Genomic DNA, 17,468 nt, shown 5'->3' with positions numbered 1-17,468 from the left:
TCAGACTCATCTGTAAATGCATATAAGAATAGCTACCTTTAAGGCCAGGTGGGATGGCTCATGCCTGTAATCCCAGCACTTTGGGAGGCTGAGGTGGGCGGATCACCTAAGGTCAGGAGTTCGAGACCAGCCTGACCAACGTGGTGAAACCCCATCTCTACTAAAAATACAAAATTAGCTGGGCGTGGTGGTGCATGCCTGTAATCCCAGCTACTCGGGAGGCTGAGGCACAAGAGTTGCAGTGAACCCGGGAGGCAGAGGTTGCAATGAGCCAAGATCGTGCCATGGTACTCCAGCCTGGGCAACAAGAGTGAAACTCTGTCTCAAAAAAAAAAAAAAGAAAAGGCCGGGCGTGGTGGCTCACGCCTGTAATCCCAGCACTTTGGGAGGCCGGATCACCTGAGGCCAGGAGTTCGAGACCAACCTGGCCAACATGGCAAAACCCCATCTCTACTAAAAATACACACAAAAAATTAGCTGGGCATGGTTGGGGGCACCGGTAATCCCAGCTACTCGGGAGGCTGAGGCAGGACAATCACTTGAACCCAGGAGGTGGAGGCTGCAGTGAACAGAGATCACGCCATTGCACTCCAGCCTGGGCGACAAGAGTGAAACTTTGTCTCAAAAAAAAAAAAAAAAAAAAAAAGAATAGCTGCCTTTGAATCATGTTGAGGATTAAATGCCATGGTAGATGAAAACTGCTTTGCAAACACCAATATGTCATACAACGGGAGAGTGTTTTATTTTCTGACTCTTTAAAGTTGCCCTGGGTGATTTGGATGTCTGCAAATAACTCAAAGTTAATGAGTTTATTTTTTAGAGACAGTGAGGACCTTTCTTTGGTAGTTTAGGTGACGTGTTTGCGTGCTGCTAGATCACCCGCTGGCAATTTGGCAGTTTACAAAGTCCTTTCTTTCAGATTATTTCAACTAGGATGCCACTGGGCAAGTTACTTAAACTCTCTCCAAACCTTAGTTTTCTAATCTTTAAATGGTAGAGATACCTACTCACAGGGTTTTCGAGGGGATTAAATAGGTATGGTGGCTCACACCTATAACCCCAGGACTTTGGGAGGCTGAGGCAGGCAGATCACTTGAGGTCAGGAGTTCGAGACCAGCCTGGCCAACATGGTGAAATCCTGACTCTACTAAAAAATATAAATTAGCTGGCTGTGGTAGGAGATGCCTGTAATCTCAGCTACTTGGGAAGCTGAGGCAGGAGAATCACTTGAACCAGGGAGGCAGAGGTTGTAGTGGGCCAAGATCATGCCACTGCACTCCAGCCTGGGAGACAGAACAACACTCTGTCTCAAAAAGAAATTACCATTATGACTTCTGGGCCTTTGAGATTTTTGTTGATAAATCATGAATAAGCACAATCAAAAACACGTATCTTTTTTTTCCTCCATGGTTATTACAGTTCTAACCTTTGCGGGTTTTAGGAGAATATTGCCTTTGATGATGAGTTTTACAAGAAGATAATATAATGACAGAAAAGGAAATATGTTAGGGACAGTGGTAGAGATGAAGTGAGGAACATGTTTCCCAAGTTTTAGTCTATTGTACACCAGCCTGCCTATTTTTTGGTATAGTGACGTTTCACCTGTACCATTATCTACTTAATTTTTTTTATTATTTGCCTTTTTTTTTTTTTTTACTCAAATACATTTTTTTTTAATGCCGTGGTAGATGATAACTGCTTTTCATCAGCCTCCCAAAGTGCTGGGATAACAGGAGTGAGCCACCATGCCCATTTATTCCTCTCAAAAAACCCTGTGAGTAGGTACTAGGATGTCCACCATTTAAAGATTAGAAAACTAAGGTTTAGAGAGAGTTTAAGTAAGTTGCCCAACGGCATCCTAGTTGAAATAATGCAGAAGAAAGGCCTTTGAAAATGGCCAGACTGCTTTTGCCAACGTTGGCAGTCTTCCTGGGGCCAATAAGACCCTAGATGTCAAAACGTCAGGCACCTGCCACCACGCCCAGCTAATTTTTGTATTTTTAGTAGAGACGGGGGTTTTGCCATGTTGGCCAGGCTGGTTTCGAACTCCTGACCTCAGGTGATCTGCCCGCTTCAGCATCCAAAAGTGATGGGATTATAGGTGTGAGCCACCACGCCTGGCCTCTCACATACATTTTTAAGGGAGTCTTTATTTACAATCATAAATGGAAAACCAGTACCCTTTGATAGAAATCACAAATAACTGGAAAAATAGAAGCAATTCCATTCCAAAAAGTCATTAAATTCTAGCGAGATGTTACTGTTGGCCAAGGCTCTCAGCCCAAAGCCTACTCCTTTCTTGTTAAAAAATGGGAGATTGGCACCTGTTAAGTTACGGCATTCTAGGACCACACTGATTTTCTCCTTTTGTTCCTCACGAGCACTGCAGGAGAGTTGGAAAGGGAATGCGTTTCTCATTTGGAACTCAGTGCTATTCAATGCCTTGTCCCTACAGGACCTCAGACCTTGAATACCATAGGGGAGGAAGAAGGAGGGGGGCCAGGCATGTGGGACACGCTAGCTTAGGGCATGCTGAATGCCATCTGTTGGTTTAGTAGGTGGGTAGGTGATTTCTTTATAAAATCTCTTTTCCAGAGCTGGGAAGAAGGCAGCTGAGGATACTGGGTATGGTGGGAATCTGCCTAATTTGCTGCGATGGAAGCAGGTCCCCTCTATATTAGTTTGCTGGGGGTGCCATAACAAAGTCCCAAATACTGAGTGCCTTAAACAACAGCAATTTCATATCTCACAGTTCTGGAGGCCAGAAGGCCAAGATCAAGGTGCAGGTGGGGTTGGTTTCTTCTGAGGGTCATAAGGGAGGGATCTGTCTCAAGCCTCTCTCCTTGGCTTATAGACGGCCATCTTTTCCCCATGTGTTTACATGGTCTTCGTTTCTGTGTGTGTCTATGTCCTAATCTCTTCTTTTTGTTGTTGTTGAGATGGAGTCTTGCTCTGTCGTCCAGGCTGGAGTGCAATGGCACAATCTCGGCTCACTGCAACCTCCACCTCCCAGCTTCAAGTGATTCTCCTGCCTCAGCCTCTCAAGTAGCTGAGATTACAAGCATACACCATCACGCCTGGCTAATTTTTGTATTTTTTGTAGAGACGGGGTTTCACCATGTTGGCCAGGCTGTTCTTGAACTCCTGACCTCAGGTGATTCACCCTCCTTGGCCTCCCAAAGTTCTGGGATTACAGACGTGAGCCACTGTTCCTGGCCTCCTAATCTCTTCTTTTAGGGACACCAGTTGTACTGGATTAGGGCCTCCTACAGTGATCTCATTCTACCTTAATCACCTCTCAAAGGCCCTGTCTCCAAATACAGTCACGTTCTGAGATACTGGGGGTTAAGGCCTCAATATATGGATTTTGGGGACACACAATCCAGGCCACAATATCTTCTTTCTCTTCCCTCCAACCATCCCTGACTCACCCCGACTCCTCGTGTCTCCCCCAGCCTTTGACACTCACCCTGTCTCCCTCACAGGATTGGAATCTTCTTCTGCCCCCTGCTGCCCTTTATCCAAATGATTATGCTTTTCATCATGTTCTACTCCAAAAATGTGAGTCAGTCCGACGTTGCCATCAATCAGCCTTGTTCAGTCGTTTGTGACCTGGTGGTGCTTAAAGCTGGGGAAGGGGGCTCTGCAAAGGTCTCAGGAAGCTGGGCCTGGCTGGGGTCCCTCTGCTGCTGCTCTGGCTGCAGATGGGAGGTGGCTGCCTGTCTCTCTTCAGATCAGCCTGATGATGAATTTCCAGCCTCCGAGCAAAGCCTGGCGGGCTTCACAGATGATGACTTTCTTCATCTTCTTGCTCTTTTTCCCGTCCTTCACCGGGGTCTTGTGCACCCTGGCCATCACCATCTGGAGGTAGGAGAAGGTGGCCTTGGGGGAGGTTTTAGAGACTGGGTGGATGGGTGTGTGTTTTAAAATGTAGGTTTTATTATAATTCAGGTGTGGTGAGGCCAGACACAGTGACTCACGCCTATAATCCCAGCACTATGGGAGGCCGAGGTGGGTGGATCACTTGAGGCCAGGAGTTCAGGACCATCCTGGCCAACATGGTGAAACCCTGTCTCTACTAAAAATACAAAAATTAGCCAAGTGTGGTGATGCATCTGTAATCCCAGCTGCTCGGGAGGCTGAGGCAGGAGAATCACTTAAACCCGGGAGGTGGAAGTTGCAGTAAGCCAAGATTGCACCATTGCGCTCCAGCCTGGGTGACAGAGTGAGACTCTGTCTCCATAAATAAATAAAAAAATAACCTAGGTATGGTGAAGCCCAAAAGGTCAGGAATGACCATCACTAAAAAGATAGTTTATTACTCACAGTTCCTGAGAAGAGGGGGCACTCTGTGCCACAAGGGACCACACAGGGAAGCATCAGGGTTGTTCAGGAGACAGAGGGAGTGAGGGGAAACATGGGCTAGAGTCTTTATTGTGGTTTTCTATGGTAAGGAATGGGCAAGGCAGGGGAAGCAGGTTTAGGGTTGGCTGGTTTGTCAATAGGCTGTGGGATGTGGATCCACCCTGAGTTGTCTGGCACCTGACCCTGGGGTGATTAGGGCAGGGGAGTGGTGGCCCAGAGTGTGAGAGCCTGATAAAGGGGGCGGTTGCAGGTGTGGCATCTGGATTGGTTGGTTTGCATTTGAAAGGTGTGCTTTGTAAGCTAGCCCAGGGAAGGGCAGCTAGCCCTGGGAGCTGGAGTCAGTAAGACCCCAGATGTCAAAACATCAGAATAAAAAGACAACCTTAATACAGTGCCTAACCTAAGTTCCCTGGCTAACCAACAGACACTAAAAGCCGGGGAGGGAATACATCCTAGTTTGATCACCACCCATCCGATGCCCATAGTCAGGAGTAGCTTTCTCACTTCTGCCAAGAACTGAAGCTTCCCAGAATGGGGAGCTGTCCCCCCACCCCATTCCTCCACATCCAGAACAGAACTTCATCTAAATTAACAGAAAGGCAGGACTGATCAAGCTCCTCCCACCTCTCCAGCCCCACCTCCCTTTGGTTCCACTGTTCCCTGCCCCACCGCCCTCACCCCATTCCTGGAAGCCAGCAAGCCCCTCCCAACATGGGCAGAGTCCTCTGAGTGAAGTCCTTTTCCTACTCCCTCTGCCAAGAACTGAAGCTTCCCAGAATGGGGAGATGTCCCCCCACCCCGTTCCTCCACATCCGGAACAGAACTTCATCTAAATTAACAGAAAGGCAGGACTGATCCAGCTCCTCTCACCTCTCCAGCCCCACCTCCCTTTGGTTCCACTGTTCCCTGCCCCACCGCCCTCACCCCATTCCTGGAAGCCAGCAAGCCCTTCCCAACATGGGCAGAGTCCTCTGAGTGAAGTCCTTTTCCTACTCCCTTTGCTTGGCTGCCTCCTCTCCACCCTCTGATTCTCAGCTCCAAGGCCCTCTCCAAGATCTGATCTTCACAGCCCTCCTTGTCTGCTCTCAGTTCCCCACTGCTTCTCTCTCTCAGGCCTGAGTTTCTTTCCTTCATTCTCTCATTCATAATCAGGAATGCCTCTGTGTGAGTCTTTAATTGTTACCCAACGATTGTCCGTTTTTCCCACCAGAATGTAATCCCAATAGGGCAAGAACTTGCTTAATATGAAGTCCCCAGAGCCTGACTAGAACAATGCTTAACAGAATAAACCATGGTTGAATGAATAATTAAATGAATTAATGAACAAGGGAGATGATTTTTAGGACACATGTGAAACTGGGGCCCTCAGTTCCTTGCTCCATAACGTCCTTGCTCCTCTTGGCGTATCCACTCTCTTCTCTCTCTTCCTCACCAGTTCCTTGTTGCCCTATAGTTTCTGCTCATTCCTCCATAGCTAGCAGGCTTCCCTCTTTATGCTTCTTAATTCAATTTCTTTCTTTGAGACAGGGCCTTGCTCTGTCACCCAGGCAGGAGTGCAGGGGCACAATCACAGCTCAAACTCATGGTCTCAAGTGATTCTCCCACCTCAGCCTCCCGAGTAGCTTGGACTATAGGCACACATCACCATGCCTGGCTATTTTTTTTTTTTTTTTTTTAAGAAATGGGGGTCTCGCTTTGTTGCCTAGGCTGGTCTCGAACTCTTGGCCTCAAGTGATCCTCCTGCCTTGGCCTCTCAAAGTGCTGGAATTGCAGGCGAGCCACCATACTTGTCTTTAATTCAAGTTCTTTTTTTTTTTTAGACAGGGTCTTGCTCTGTTGTCCAGGCTGCAGTACAGTGGCATGATCATAGCTCACTATAGCCTCAACCTCCTGGGCTCAAGCGATCCTCCCACCTCAGCCTCCTATGTATCCGGGACCACAGGCATGCGCTGCCATGCCCAGCTAATTATTTTTTTGTGGAGACAGAGTCTCACTATGTTGCCCAGGCTGGTGTTGAACTTCTGGGCTCAAGTGATCCTCCCACCTTGGCCTCCCAAACTGTTGGGATTAGAGGCATAAGCCATAGTTCCTGGCCTTAATTCAAGTTCTTAAGAAGAAAAGTCTGACTGCCCCCATTCATATTATTGAGCCAAGTTACTGCAGAAGTCACTGCCTGGCCTTTGGATTGGCTGTTGTTGGGGCAGGTGATCCCTCTGATCTGAGAGCCAGTCCTTGGAGTGTAGGTCACCCCAGCAAGGCTGTGAGCAAGAGGGTTTCTTTGAGAAGTGGGTGTGATTGGATCAGGCAAGACTTGATGTTTTCAGGCCCAGAGCCCAGAAAGGACACCCTGATTCTAGAATAACCATCCCTGAGTCTTGTGCTAGAGATGTTCTTCCATCTTTGTTTTACCAGATTGAAGCCTTCAGCTGACTGTGGCCCTTTTCGAGGTCTGCCTTTCTTCATTCACTCCATCTACAGCTGGATCGATACCCTGAGTACACGGCCTGGCTACCTGTGGGTTGTTTGGATCTATCGGAACCTCATTGGAAGTGTGCACTTCTTTTTCATCCTCACCCTCATTGTGCTGTGAGTGTGGTAACTGGGGAATCTAGCAGGGAAAGCCAGGAGCTCTCGGGGGAAACAGCAGTAGGGATGTTTGGTTGGAAAGCAAATGGCTATAGCATAGCTTGGTGTTCTGGGTGACTCTACCCTTGCATAGGTAGTTTTCCCTTCCCCTCCCTTCCCTTCCCTCTTCTTTTCTCTTAACTTCTCCTCCCTCCCTCTCTCTTTCTCCCTTTCTCTCTCCCCTTCCCTTTCTGTTTTCTTTCTTCTTTCTTTCTTTTTCTTTTCTTTTTCTCTTTCTCTCTCTCTTTCCTTCTTTCTCTTTCTTTTTCTTTTCTTTTTCTCTTTCTCTCTCTCTTTCCCTCTCTCTTTCCTTTCTTTTCTGTCTTGCTTTCTTCCTCTCTCTTTCTTTTCTCTCTCTTTCTTTCTCTCTCTCTTTCTTTCTCCCTTCTCTCTTCCCTTCCTTCTTCTTTTCTCTTCTCTTCACTTCTCCTCCCTCCCTCTCTCCCCTTCCCTTTCTGTTCCTTTCCTTTTTGTTTTCTTTCTTCTTTCTTTTTCTTTTTTCTTTTCTTTCCTTTTTGTCTGTCTTTCTTTTCTTTCTCTTTCTCTCTTTCCTTCTTTCTTTTCTCTTTCTCTCTGTCTTGCTTTCTTTCTTCCTCTCTCTTTCTTTTTCTTTCTTTCTCCCTTCCCCTTCTCCTTCCTTCTGTCTTTCTCACCCTTTCTATTTTGGTTGAGACAGGGTCATGATCTATCACTCAGGCTAGACTGCAGTGGCATGGTCATGGCTCACTGCAACCTCAACCTTTCAGGCTCAAGCAATCCTCCCACCTCAGCCCCCAAGTAGCTGGGATTGCAGGTGTGCACCACTACACTTGGCCAATTTTTAAATTTTTTGGAGAGATGGGGTCTCCCTATGTTGCCCAGGCTGGTCTCAAACTCCCGGCCTCAAATTATCCTCCTGCCTCAGCCTGTCAAAGTGTTGGGATTACAGGTGTTAGCCACGTTGCCCAACCTTGCATTGATAGTTTTTTTAAAAGTTATTTAGCCTGATGCAGTGGCTTGTGCCTGTAGCTGGAGCTTCTTGGGAAGCTGAGATGGGAGGATTGCTTGAGCTTAGGAGTTTGAGGCTGCAGTGTTCTCTGATCGTGCCACTGTACTCCAGCAACAGGGCAACAGAGCAAGACCCCGTCTCTGGGGGAAGGGGGGAAAAGTTATATACTATCCTCTTGTCTTAGGGTTTTTTTTTTTTTTTTTTTTTTGAGATGGAGTCTCCCTCTGTTGCCCTGGCTGGAGCGCAGTGGCACCATCTCAGCACACTGTAAGCTCCGCCTTCCAGGTTCACACCATTCTCCTGCCTCAGCCTCCCAAGTAGCTGGGACTACAGGCACCTGCCACCATGCCCGGCTAATTTTTTGTGTTTTTAGTAGAGACGGGGTTTCACTGTGTTAGCCAGGATGGTCTCAATCTCCTGACCTCAAGCGATCCACTCACCTGGCCTCCCAAAGTGCTGGGATTCCAGGCATGAGCCACTGCACCCGGTCATCTTAGGGACTTTTTTTTAACTTGTGCTATTAAGAAAGCAATACCTGCTTTTCTCCTCTTAAGGAGATGACATGCCCAGAGATGCTCAATTAATTGATCTGAAGAGGGGCTGTGGCATGGGCTTATTTCCCCCTTCCAGGAACCATTGTTCCAATGTATTTAACCTATAACTCTCCCTGACATGACTTTTCAGAAACACGTTTGGGCCCAAATCCAGCTGCAAGCACAGATTCCAGTTCCTTTGCATCCAGTGGAAATTCAGAGCCTGCAAAACATTGGCAAGAGTGTCATGCTTTCTTTTCTCCTCTTCCAGAATCATCACCTATCTTTACTGGCAGATCACAGAGGGAAGGAAGATTATGATAAGGTTGCTCCATGAGCAGATCATTAATGTAAGTCCCCTTGGATCCCTCTGATGTCTGCCCTCACCCTTTTTAAACGCTGTATAAGGGACACTTTCAAACATCCTCCAAAATAAAGAGAATACTACAATGAACTCTCATATCCCTGCTCTCAGCCCTAACAACCATCAATGCTTTTATATTCTTATTTCATCTACACTTTCTCTTCCCAGCAAATCTCTTATTTTTATTCCTCGTATTTATTTATTTTAATTATATTATTATTATTATTATTATTATGTCGAGACAGAGTTTTGCTCTTGTTGCCCAGGCTGGATTGCAGTGGTACAATCTCGGCTCACTGCAACTTCTGACTCCAGGGTTCAAGCGATTCTCCTGCCCCAACCTCCCAAGTAGCTGGGATTACAGGTGCCTGGCACCAAGCCCAGCTAATTTTTGAATTTTTAGTGGAGACAGGGTTTCACCATGTTGGCCAGGCTGGTCTCGAACTGCTGACCTCAGGTGATCCACCTGCCTCCCAAAGTGCTGGGATTACAGGCGTGAGCCACCACACCCAGCCTTATTTTATGTTTTTAGAGGTGGGGGTCTTGCTATGTTGCCCTGGCTGGATTCAAATTCCTGGGCTTCCGCCTCGCCTCCGGAGTAGCTGAGATTACAGGCAGGTGCCACTCCATCTGGCTCCCTGGATTATTTTAAAGCAAATCTTAGGCTTTATATTATTTTTTATCTATTAAAAGTTTTTTATATATTTCTATAAGATAAAGATATTTATTTATTTATTTATTTAGAGACAGTTTCACTCTTGTTGCCCAGGTTAGAGTACAGTAGAGCAATCTTGGCTCACTGCAACCTCTGCCTCCTGGGTTCAAGCTATTCTTCTGCCTCAGCCTCCTGCGTAGCTGGAATTACAGGCACCCGCCACCACACCTAGCTAATTTTGTATTTTTAGTAGAGATGGGGTTTCTCCATGTTGGTCAGGCTGGTCTCAAACTTCCGACCTCAGGTGATCCGCCCGCCTTGGCCTCCCAAAGTGCTGGGATTACAGGTGCGAGCCACCATACTAGGCTAATTTTTGTATTTTTAGTAGAGATAGGGTTTCACCATGTTGACTGGGCTGGTCTCAAACTCCTGACCTCAAGTGATCCACCCGCCTCGGCCTCCCAAAGTGCTGGGATTACAGGCACGAGCCACCGCGCCCAGCCGATATGCCTAACTTTCTTTTACTCTACAACCATTTACCACTTCCCCTCCCTACTTCCTCTTTTCTTTTTATTGTTAAAGAATGCAGGTCATCTGTTTCATATTTTCCATATCCTACATGTATCTTCTTTTTTGTTTTGACACAGAGCCTCGCTCTGGGGCACATGCCTATGGGGGATACTGGAAACCATTTTTCCTGGCTATTGAGACGTGGCATGTAAGTTGCTTCCAGCAGCCGACTTCTGGAGGCTACTTTCGCAAGCCTGTTAGAGGAATTGCTTTAGAGGAGAATATTACAGTGCAGGAAGGCTCTGGGGGATAATTTGGTTTTACTGTGAAATGTTTCTTTTCTTTCACCAAAAGAGGGCAGCAACCTCCATCCAACTTGTAGGACCCCTACCTGCCTGAAAATCGACGTTCTTCCCATCAATTGCTTTCTCAATTCCATACCATCATTCATTCATATTTTTGTTTCTTTCTGGTTTTGTTTTCCTTCTTGGTAGGAGGGCAAAGATAAAATGTTCCTGATAGAAAAACTGATCAAGCTGCAGGATATGGAGAAGAAAGCAAACCCCAGCTCACCCGTTTTGGAAAGGAGAGAGGTGGAGGTGAGGCTGGAGGCTGCCTTGGGGACCCGTGGGACACAAACTTGCCTCCATGTAAAAAGCACGTCAGAAAACTACAGACCAAGCTCTTGAGATCACAGAAGGGCCCTTCACTCTCTGTCTCAAGTATTTCTGTGGTTTATACTTAAAAAGTAATATTCATGGCCAGGTGCAGTGGCTCACGCCTGTAATCCCAGCACTTTGGGAGGCCTAGGCGGGTGGATCACGAGGTCAGGAGTTTGAGACCAGCCTGGCCAATATGGTGAAACCCTGTCTCTACTAAAAATACAAAAATTAGCTGGGTGTGGCGGCACGCGCCTGTAGCCTCAGCTACTCGGAAGGCTGAGGCGGAAGAATCGCTTGAACCCAGGAGGCGGAAGTTGCGGTGAGCCAAGATCGTGCCACTGCACTCCAGCCTGGGCGACAGAGTGACACTCTGTCTCAAAAAAAAAAAAAAAAGTAATATTCATTTATTCAGCACTTTTCATGCCTGTACTTTTTCTAGGTGCTGGGGTTACGGTGAACAAAACGAAGCCCCCGCCCTCATGGAACTTGGCACGCTTGTTTTTTACAACCCCAATAATACAGAAGTAGATCCCACTGAGATGAAAAGGGCCCTGAAATCTCATCTCACTATGAATACTTCAGTGTCTATTCTTGCAAATCTATTTCCCTAGGCATCTACAAACATACCTGTATCTACCAACACTTTAATTTACTTGTTTATTACAAAAGTGAGGCTATATTATACAAATAGTATCATAACTTCCCTCCCCCACAGCCCGCTACTAAATACTATATCTTGAACGATGTTTAATTCTGTACATATTTGGATATTTGGGTTGTTTCTATGTTTTTAAATACTCAAAACAGTAGGTAATGAAACATTTTGTTGCAATTATTTTTTGTGCGTTTATAATCGCAGCTACTCAGGAGGCTAAGGGAGGGGAGGACTGCTTGAGGCCAGGAGTTTAAGACCAACCTAGCGAGACCCCCATCCCTCAAAAAATTTTAATAATTAGGCACGGTGGCACGCAACTGTAGCCTCAGCTACTCAGGAAGCTGAGGTGAGAGCATTGCTCAAACCCAGGAGTTTGAGGCTACAGTGAGCTATGATCCCATCACCGCACTCCAGCTTGGGAGACAGAACAAGACCCTGTCTCTAAAAATAATTACCCTGGGCACAGTGGCTCCCTCCTGTAATCCCCAGCACTTTGGGACGCTGAGGCGGGCTTATCACTTGAGGTCAGGGGTTCGAGACCAGCCCAGCAAACATGGTGAAACCCATCTCTAGTAAAAATATAAAAAACAAAAACAAACAAAACTTAGCTGGGTGTTGTGGTGCACATCTGTAATCCCAGCTACTTAGGAGGCTGAAGCACAGGAATCACTTGGACCCAGGAGGTAGAGATTGCAGTGAGCCAAGGTCATGCCATTGCACTCCAACCTGGGCAACAGTGCAAGACTCCATGTCAAAAAAAAAAAAAATTAAAAGTTATTTTTTGTGAATATTTCTGCCACAAAGCATGTACATGACGATGTTAATAGATATTGCTATATCATTCCCTTAAAAAGATTTAATCAATTTCATTCTTACCAAGAGAATATAAAGATACATGAAACCCTGCTCTAATTCCAAAACCTTGCTTGCTTCCTGAGTGTCCTGAAAATACAGATGAACAGTAAATCCACCTTAATGCAAATGCCACTCATGTTGGAAATTGTGATCTTGACAGAAGTGACTGACATGTAATTTACCATCTGTACAAATTTATACTGTCAGCACAATTTAGGTAAGGGATCTAGAGGCCTAAAAGTAGATCAACTGAAGGTGGGGACCACGTCTGTGCACTTGTCACCCCAGGTCCTAATTTATTACCTGGCATACTATGAATGCTCAGTGAATATCTGTGGAACGGCCAGGTGTGGTGGCTCACGCCTGTAATCCCAGCACTTTGGGAGGCTGAGGTGGATAGATCACTTGAGGTCAGGAGTTCGAGACTAGCCTGACCAACATGGTGACACCCTGTCTCTACTAAAAATAAAAAAAAAATTAGCCGGGCATGGTGGCAGGCACCTATAATCCCAGCTACTCCAGAGGCTGAGGCGGGAAAATCGCTGGAACCTGGGAGGTGGAGGTTGCAGTGAGCTGAGATCATGCCATTCCACTCCAGCCTGGGACACAAAGCAAGACTCCGTCAAAAAAAAAAAAAAGGGGGTGGAGCCAAGGTGGCACAATAGGAACAGATCCGGTCTACAGCTCCTAGCCTGAGCGACACAGAAGACCGGCGATTTTTGCATTTCTGTTTGAGGTACCGGTTTCATCTCACTAGGGAGTGCCAAACAGTGGGTGCAGGACAGTCGGAGAAGCGCACTGTGCATGAGCCGAAGCAGGGCGAGGCATTGCCTCACTCGGGAAGCACAAGGGGTCAGGGAGTTCCCTTTCCTAGTCAAAGGGGTAACAGACGGCACCTGGAAAATCGGGTCAGTCCCACCTTAATACTGCACTTTTCCAACGGGCCTGGCAAACAGCACACCAGGAGATTGTGTCCCACACCTGGCTCGGAGGGTCCTATGCCCACGGAGTCTCCCTGATTGCTAGCATAGCAGTCTGAGATCAAACTGCAAGGCGGCAGCAAGGCTGGGGGAGGGGCACCCACCATTGCCCAGGCTTGCTTAGGTAAACAAAGCAGCCAGGAAGCTCGAACTGGGTGGAGCCCACCACAGATCAAGGAGGCCTGCCTGCCTCTGTAGGCTCCACCTCTGGGGGCAGGGCACAGACAAACAAAAATTCAGCAGGAACCTCTGCAGACTTAAATGTCCCTGTCTGACTGACAGCTTTGAAGAGAGTGGTGGTTCTCCCAGCACACAGCTGGAGATCTGAGAACGGACAGACTGCCTCCTCAAGTGGGTCCCTGACCCCCGAGCAGCCTAACTGGGAGGCAACCCCCAGGAGGGACAGACTGACACCTCACTCGGCCGGGTACTCCTCTGAGACAAAACTTCCAGAGGAACTATCAAACAGCTGAATTTGTGGTCTCACAAAAATCCGCTGTTCTGCAGCCACCGCTGCTGACACCCAGCCAAAGAGAGTCTGGAGTGCACCTATAGTAAACTCCAACAGACCTGCAGCTGAGGGTCCTGTCTGGTAGAAGGAAAACTAACAAACAGAAAGGATATCCACGCCAAAAACTCATCTGTACATCACCATCATCAAAGACCAAAAGTAGATAAAACCACAAAGATAGGGGAAAAAACAGAGCAGAAAAACTGGAAACTCTAAAAAGCAGAGCACCTCTCCTCCTCCAAAGGAATGCAGTTCCTCACCAGCAACGGAACAAAGCTGGACGGAGAATGACTTTGATGAGTTGAGAGAAGAAGGCTTCAGACGATCAAACTACTCTGAGCTATGGGAGGAAATTCAAAACAATAGCAAAGAAGTTAAAAACTTTGAAAAAAAATTAGACGAATGGATAACTAGAATAACCAATGGAGAGAAGGGCTTAAAGTAGCTGATGGAGCTAAAAGCCAAGGATTGAGAACTACGCGAAGATTGCAGAAGCCTCAGTAGCCGATGCGATCAACTGGAAGAAAGGGGATTAGTGATGGAAGATGAAATGAATGAAATGAAGTGAGAAGGGAACTTTAGAGAAAAAAGAATAAAAAGAAATGAACAAAGCCTCCAAGAAATTTAGGACTATGTGAAAAGACTAAACCTATGTCTGATTGGTGTACCTGAAAATGACAGGGAGAGTGGAACCAAGTTGGAAAACACTTTGCAAGATATTATCCAGGGGAACTTCCCCAATCTAGCAAGACAGGCCAACATTCAGATTCAGGAAATACAGAGAATGCCACAAAGATACTCCTTGAGAAGAGCAACTCCAAGTCATATAATTGTCAGATTCACCAAAGTTGAAATGAAGGAAAAAATGTTAAGGGCAGCCAGAGAGAAAGGTCGGGTTACCCACAAAGGGAAGCCCATCAGACTAACAGCTGATCTCTCAGCAGAAACTCTACAAGCCAGAAGAGAGTGGGGGCCAATATTCAACATTCTTGAAGAATTTTCAACCTAGAATTTCATATCCATCCAAACTAAGCTTCATAAGTGAAGGAGAAATAAAATACTTTACAGACAAGCAAATGCTGAGTGATTTTGTCACCACCAGGCCTGCCCTAAAAGAGCTCCTGAAGGAAGCACTAAACATGGAAAGGAACAACCGGTACCAGCCACTGCAAAAACATGCCAAATTGTAAAGACCATCAAGGCTAGGAAGAAACTGCATCAACTAACGAGCAAAATAACCAACTAACATCATAATGACAGGATCAAATTCACACATAACAATATTAACTTTAAATGTAAGTGGGCTAAATGCTCCAATTAAAAGACACAGACTGGCAAATTGGATAAGGAGTCAGGACCCATCAGTGTGCTGTATTCAGGAAACCCATCTCACGTGCAGAGACACACATAGACTCAAAATAAAGGGATGGAGGAAGATCTACCAAGCAAATGGAAAACAAAAAAAAGGCAGGGGTTGCAATCCTAGTCTCTGATAAAACAGACTTTAAACCAACAAAGATCAAAAGAGACAAAGAAGGCCATTACATAACGGTAAAGGGATCAATTCAACAAGAAGAGCTAACTATCCTAAATATATATGCACCCAATACAGGAGCACCCAGATTCATAAAGGAAGTCCTGAGTGACCTACAAAGGGACTTAAACTCCCACACAATAATAATGGGAGATTTTAACACCCCACTGTCAACATTAGACAGATCAACGAGACAGAAAGTTAACAAGGATATCCAGGAATTGTACTCAGCTCTGCACAAAGTGGACCTAATAGACATCTACAGAACTCTGCACCCCAAATCAACAGAATATACATTTTTTTCAGCACCACACCACACCTATTCCAAAATTGACCACATAGTTGGAAGTAAATCTCTCCTCAGCAAATGTAAAAGAACAGAAATTATAACAAACTGTCTCTCAGACCACAGTGCAATCAAACTAGAACTCAGGATTAAGAAACTCACTCAAAACTGCTCAACTACATGGAAACTGAACAACCTGCTCCTGAATGACTATTGGGTACATAATGAAATGAAGGCAGAAATAAAGATGTTCCTTGAAACCAACGAGAACAAAGACACAACATACCAGGATCTCTGGGACACATTCAAAGCAGTGTGTAGAGGAAAATTTATAGCACTAAATGCCCACAAGAGAAAGCAGGAAAGATCCAAAATTGACACCCTAACATCACAATTAAAAGAACTAGAAAAGCAAGAGCAAACACATTCAAAAGCTAGCAGAAGGCTAGAAATAACTAAAATCAGAGCAGAACTGAAGGAAATAGAGACACAAAAAACCCTTCAAAAAATCAATGGATCCAGGAGCTGGTTTTTTGAAAAGACCAACAAAATTGATAGACTGCTAGCAAGACTAATAAAGAAGAAAATAGAGAAGAATCAAATAGATGCAATAAAAAATGAAAAAGGGGATATCACCACCAATCCCACAGAAATACAATGTACCATCAGAGAATACTAAAAACACCTCTATGCAAATAAACTAGAAAATCTAGAAGAAATGGATAAATTCTTCGACAAATACACCCTCCCAAGACTAAACCAGGAAGAAGTTGAATCTCTGAATAGACCAATAACAGGCTCTGAAATTGAGGCAATAATTAATAGCTTACCAACCAAAAAGAGTCCAGGACCTCATGGATTCACAGCCGAATTCTACCAGAGGTACAAGGAGGAACTGGTACCATTCCTTCTGAAACTATTCCAATCAATAGAAAAAGAGGGAATCCTCCCTAACACATTTTATGAAGCCAGCATCGTCCTGATACCAAAGCCTGGCAGAGACATAACCAAAAAAGAGAATTTCAGACCAATATCCTTGATGAACATTGATGCAAAAATCCTCAATAAAATACTGGCAAACCGAATCCAGCAGCACATCAAAAAGCTTATCCACCATGATCAAGTGGGCTTCATCCCTGGGATGCAAGGCTGGTTCAACATACACAAATCAATAAATGTAATCCAGCATATAAACAGAACCAAAGACAAAAACCACATGATTATCTCAATCGATGCAGAAAAGGCCTTTGACAAAATTCAACAACCCTTCATGCTAAAAACTCTCAATAAATTAGGTATTGATGGGATGTATCTCAAAATAATAAGAGCTATCTATGACAAACCCACAGCCAATATCATACTGAATGGGCAAAAACTGGAAGCATTCCCTTTGAAAACTGGCTTAAGACAGGGATGCCCTCTCTCAGCACTCCTATTCAACATAGTGCTGGAAGTTTTGGCCAGGGCAATCAGGCAGGAGAAGGAAATAAAGGGTATTCAATTAGGAAAAGAGGAAGTCAAATTGTCCCTGTTTGCAGATGACATGATTGTATATCTAGAAAACCCCATTGTCTCAGCCCCAAATCTCCTTAAGCTGATTAGCAACTTCAGCAAAGTCTCAGGATACAAAATCAATGTACAAAAATCACAAGCATTCTTGTACACCAATCACAGACAAACAGAGAGCCAAATCATGAGCAAACTCCCATTCACAATTGCTTCAAAGAGATAAAATACCTAGGAATCCAACTTACAAGGGATGTGAAGGACCTCTTCAAGGAGAACTACAAACCACTGCTCAATGAAATAAAAGAGGATACAAACAAATGGAAGAACATGCCATGCTCATGGGTTGGAAGAATCAATATCATGAAAATGGCCATACTGCCCAAGGTAATTTATAGATTCAATGCCATCCCCATCAAGCTACCAATGACTTTCTTCA

At 45.4% G+C, this 17,468-nt stretch overlaps 1 protein-coding gene across 2 annotated transcripts in view; it reads left to right on the top strand.

Moving 5' to 3' along the window:
- Positions 1 to 17,468, top strand: part of TMC5 (transmembrane channel like 5) — a 67,814-nt gene that overhangs the window by 43,859 nt on the left and 6,487 nt on the right. For both annotated transcript variants that reach the window (XM_032145049.2, XM_032145053.2), the window contains 5 exons: positions 3,486 to 3,561; positions 3,734 to 3,867; positions 6,778 to 6,951; positions 8,783 to 8,861; positions 10,535 to 10,639. In XM_032145049.2, coding sequence (XP_032000940.1) covers positions 3,486 to 3,561; positions 3,734 to 3,867; positions 6,778 to 6,951; positions 8,783 to 8,861; positions 10,535 to 10,639 — 568 coding nt within the window. The remainder of the gene's footprint in view (positions 1 to 3,485; positions 3,562 to 3,733; positions 3,868 to 6,777; positions 6,952 to 8,782; positions 8,862 to 10,534; positions 10,640 to 17,468) is intronic.

The sequence above is a fragment of the Hylobates moloch genome, unplaced genomic scaffold, assembly GCF_009828535.3.
Source record: "Hylobates moloch isolate HMO894 unplaced genomic scaffold, HMol_V3 SCAFFOLD_23, whole genome shotgun sequence".
NCBI classification, from domain to species: domain Eukaryota; kingdom Metazoa; phylum Chordata; class Mammalia; order Primates; family Hylobatidae; genus Hylobates; species Hylobates moloch.
The sequence above is the reverse complement of the archived record's forward strand: the minus strand, read 5'-3'. Positions and strand labels throughout refer to the sequence as shown.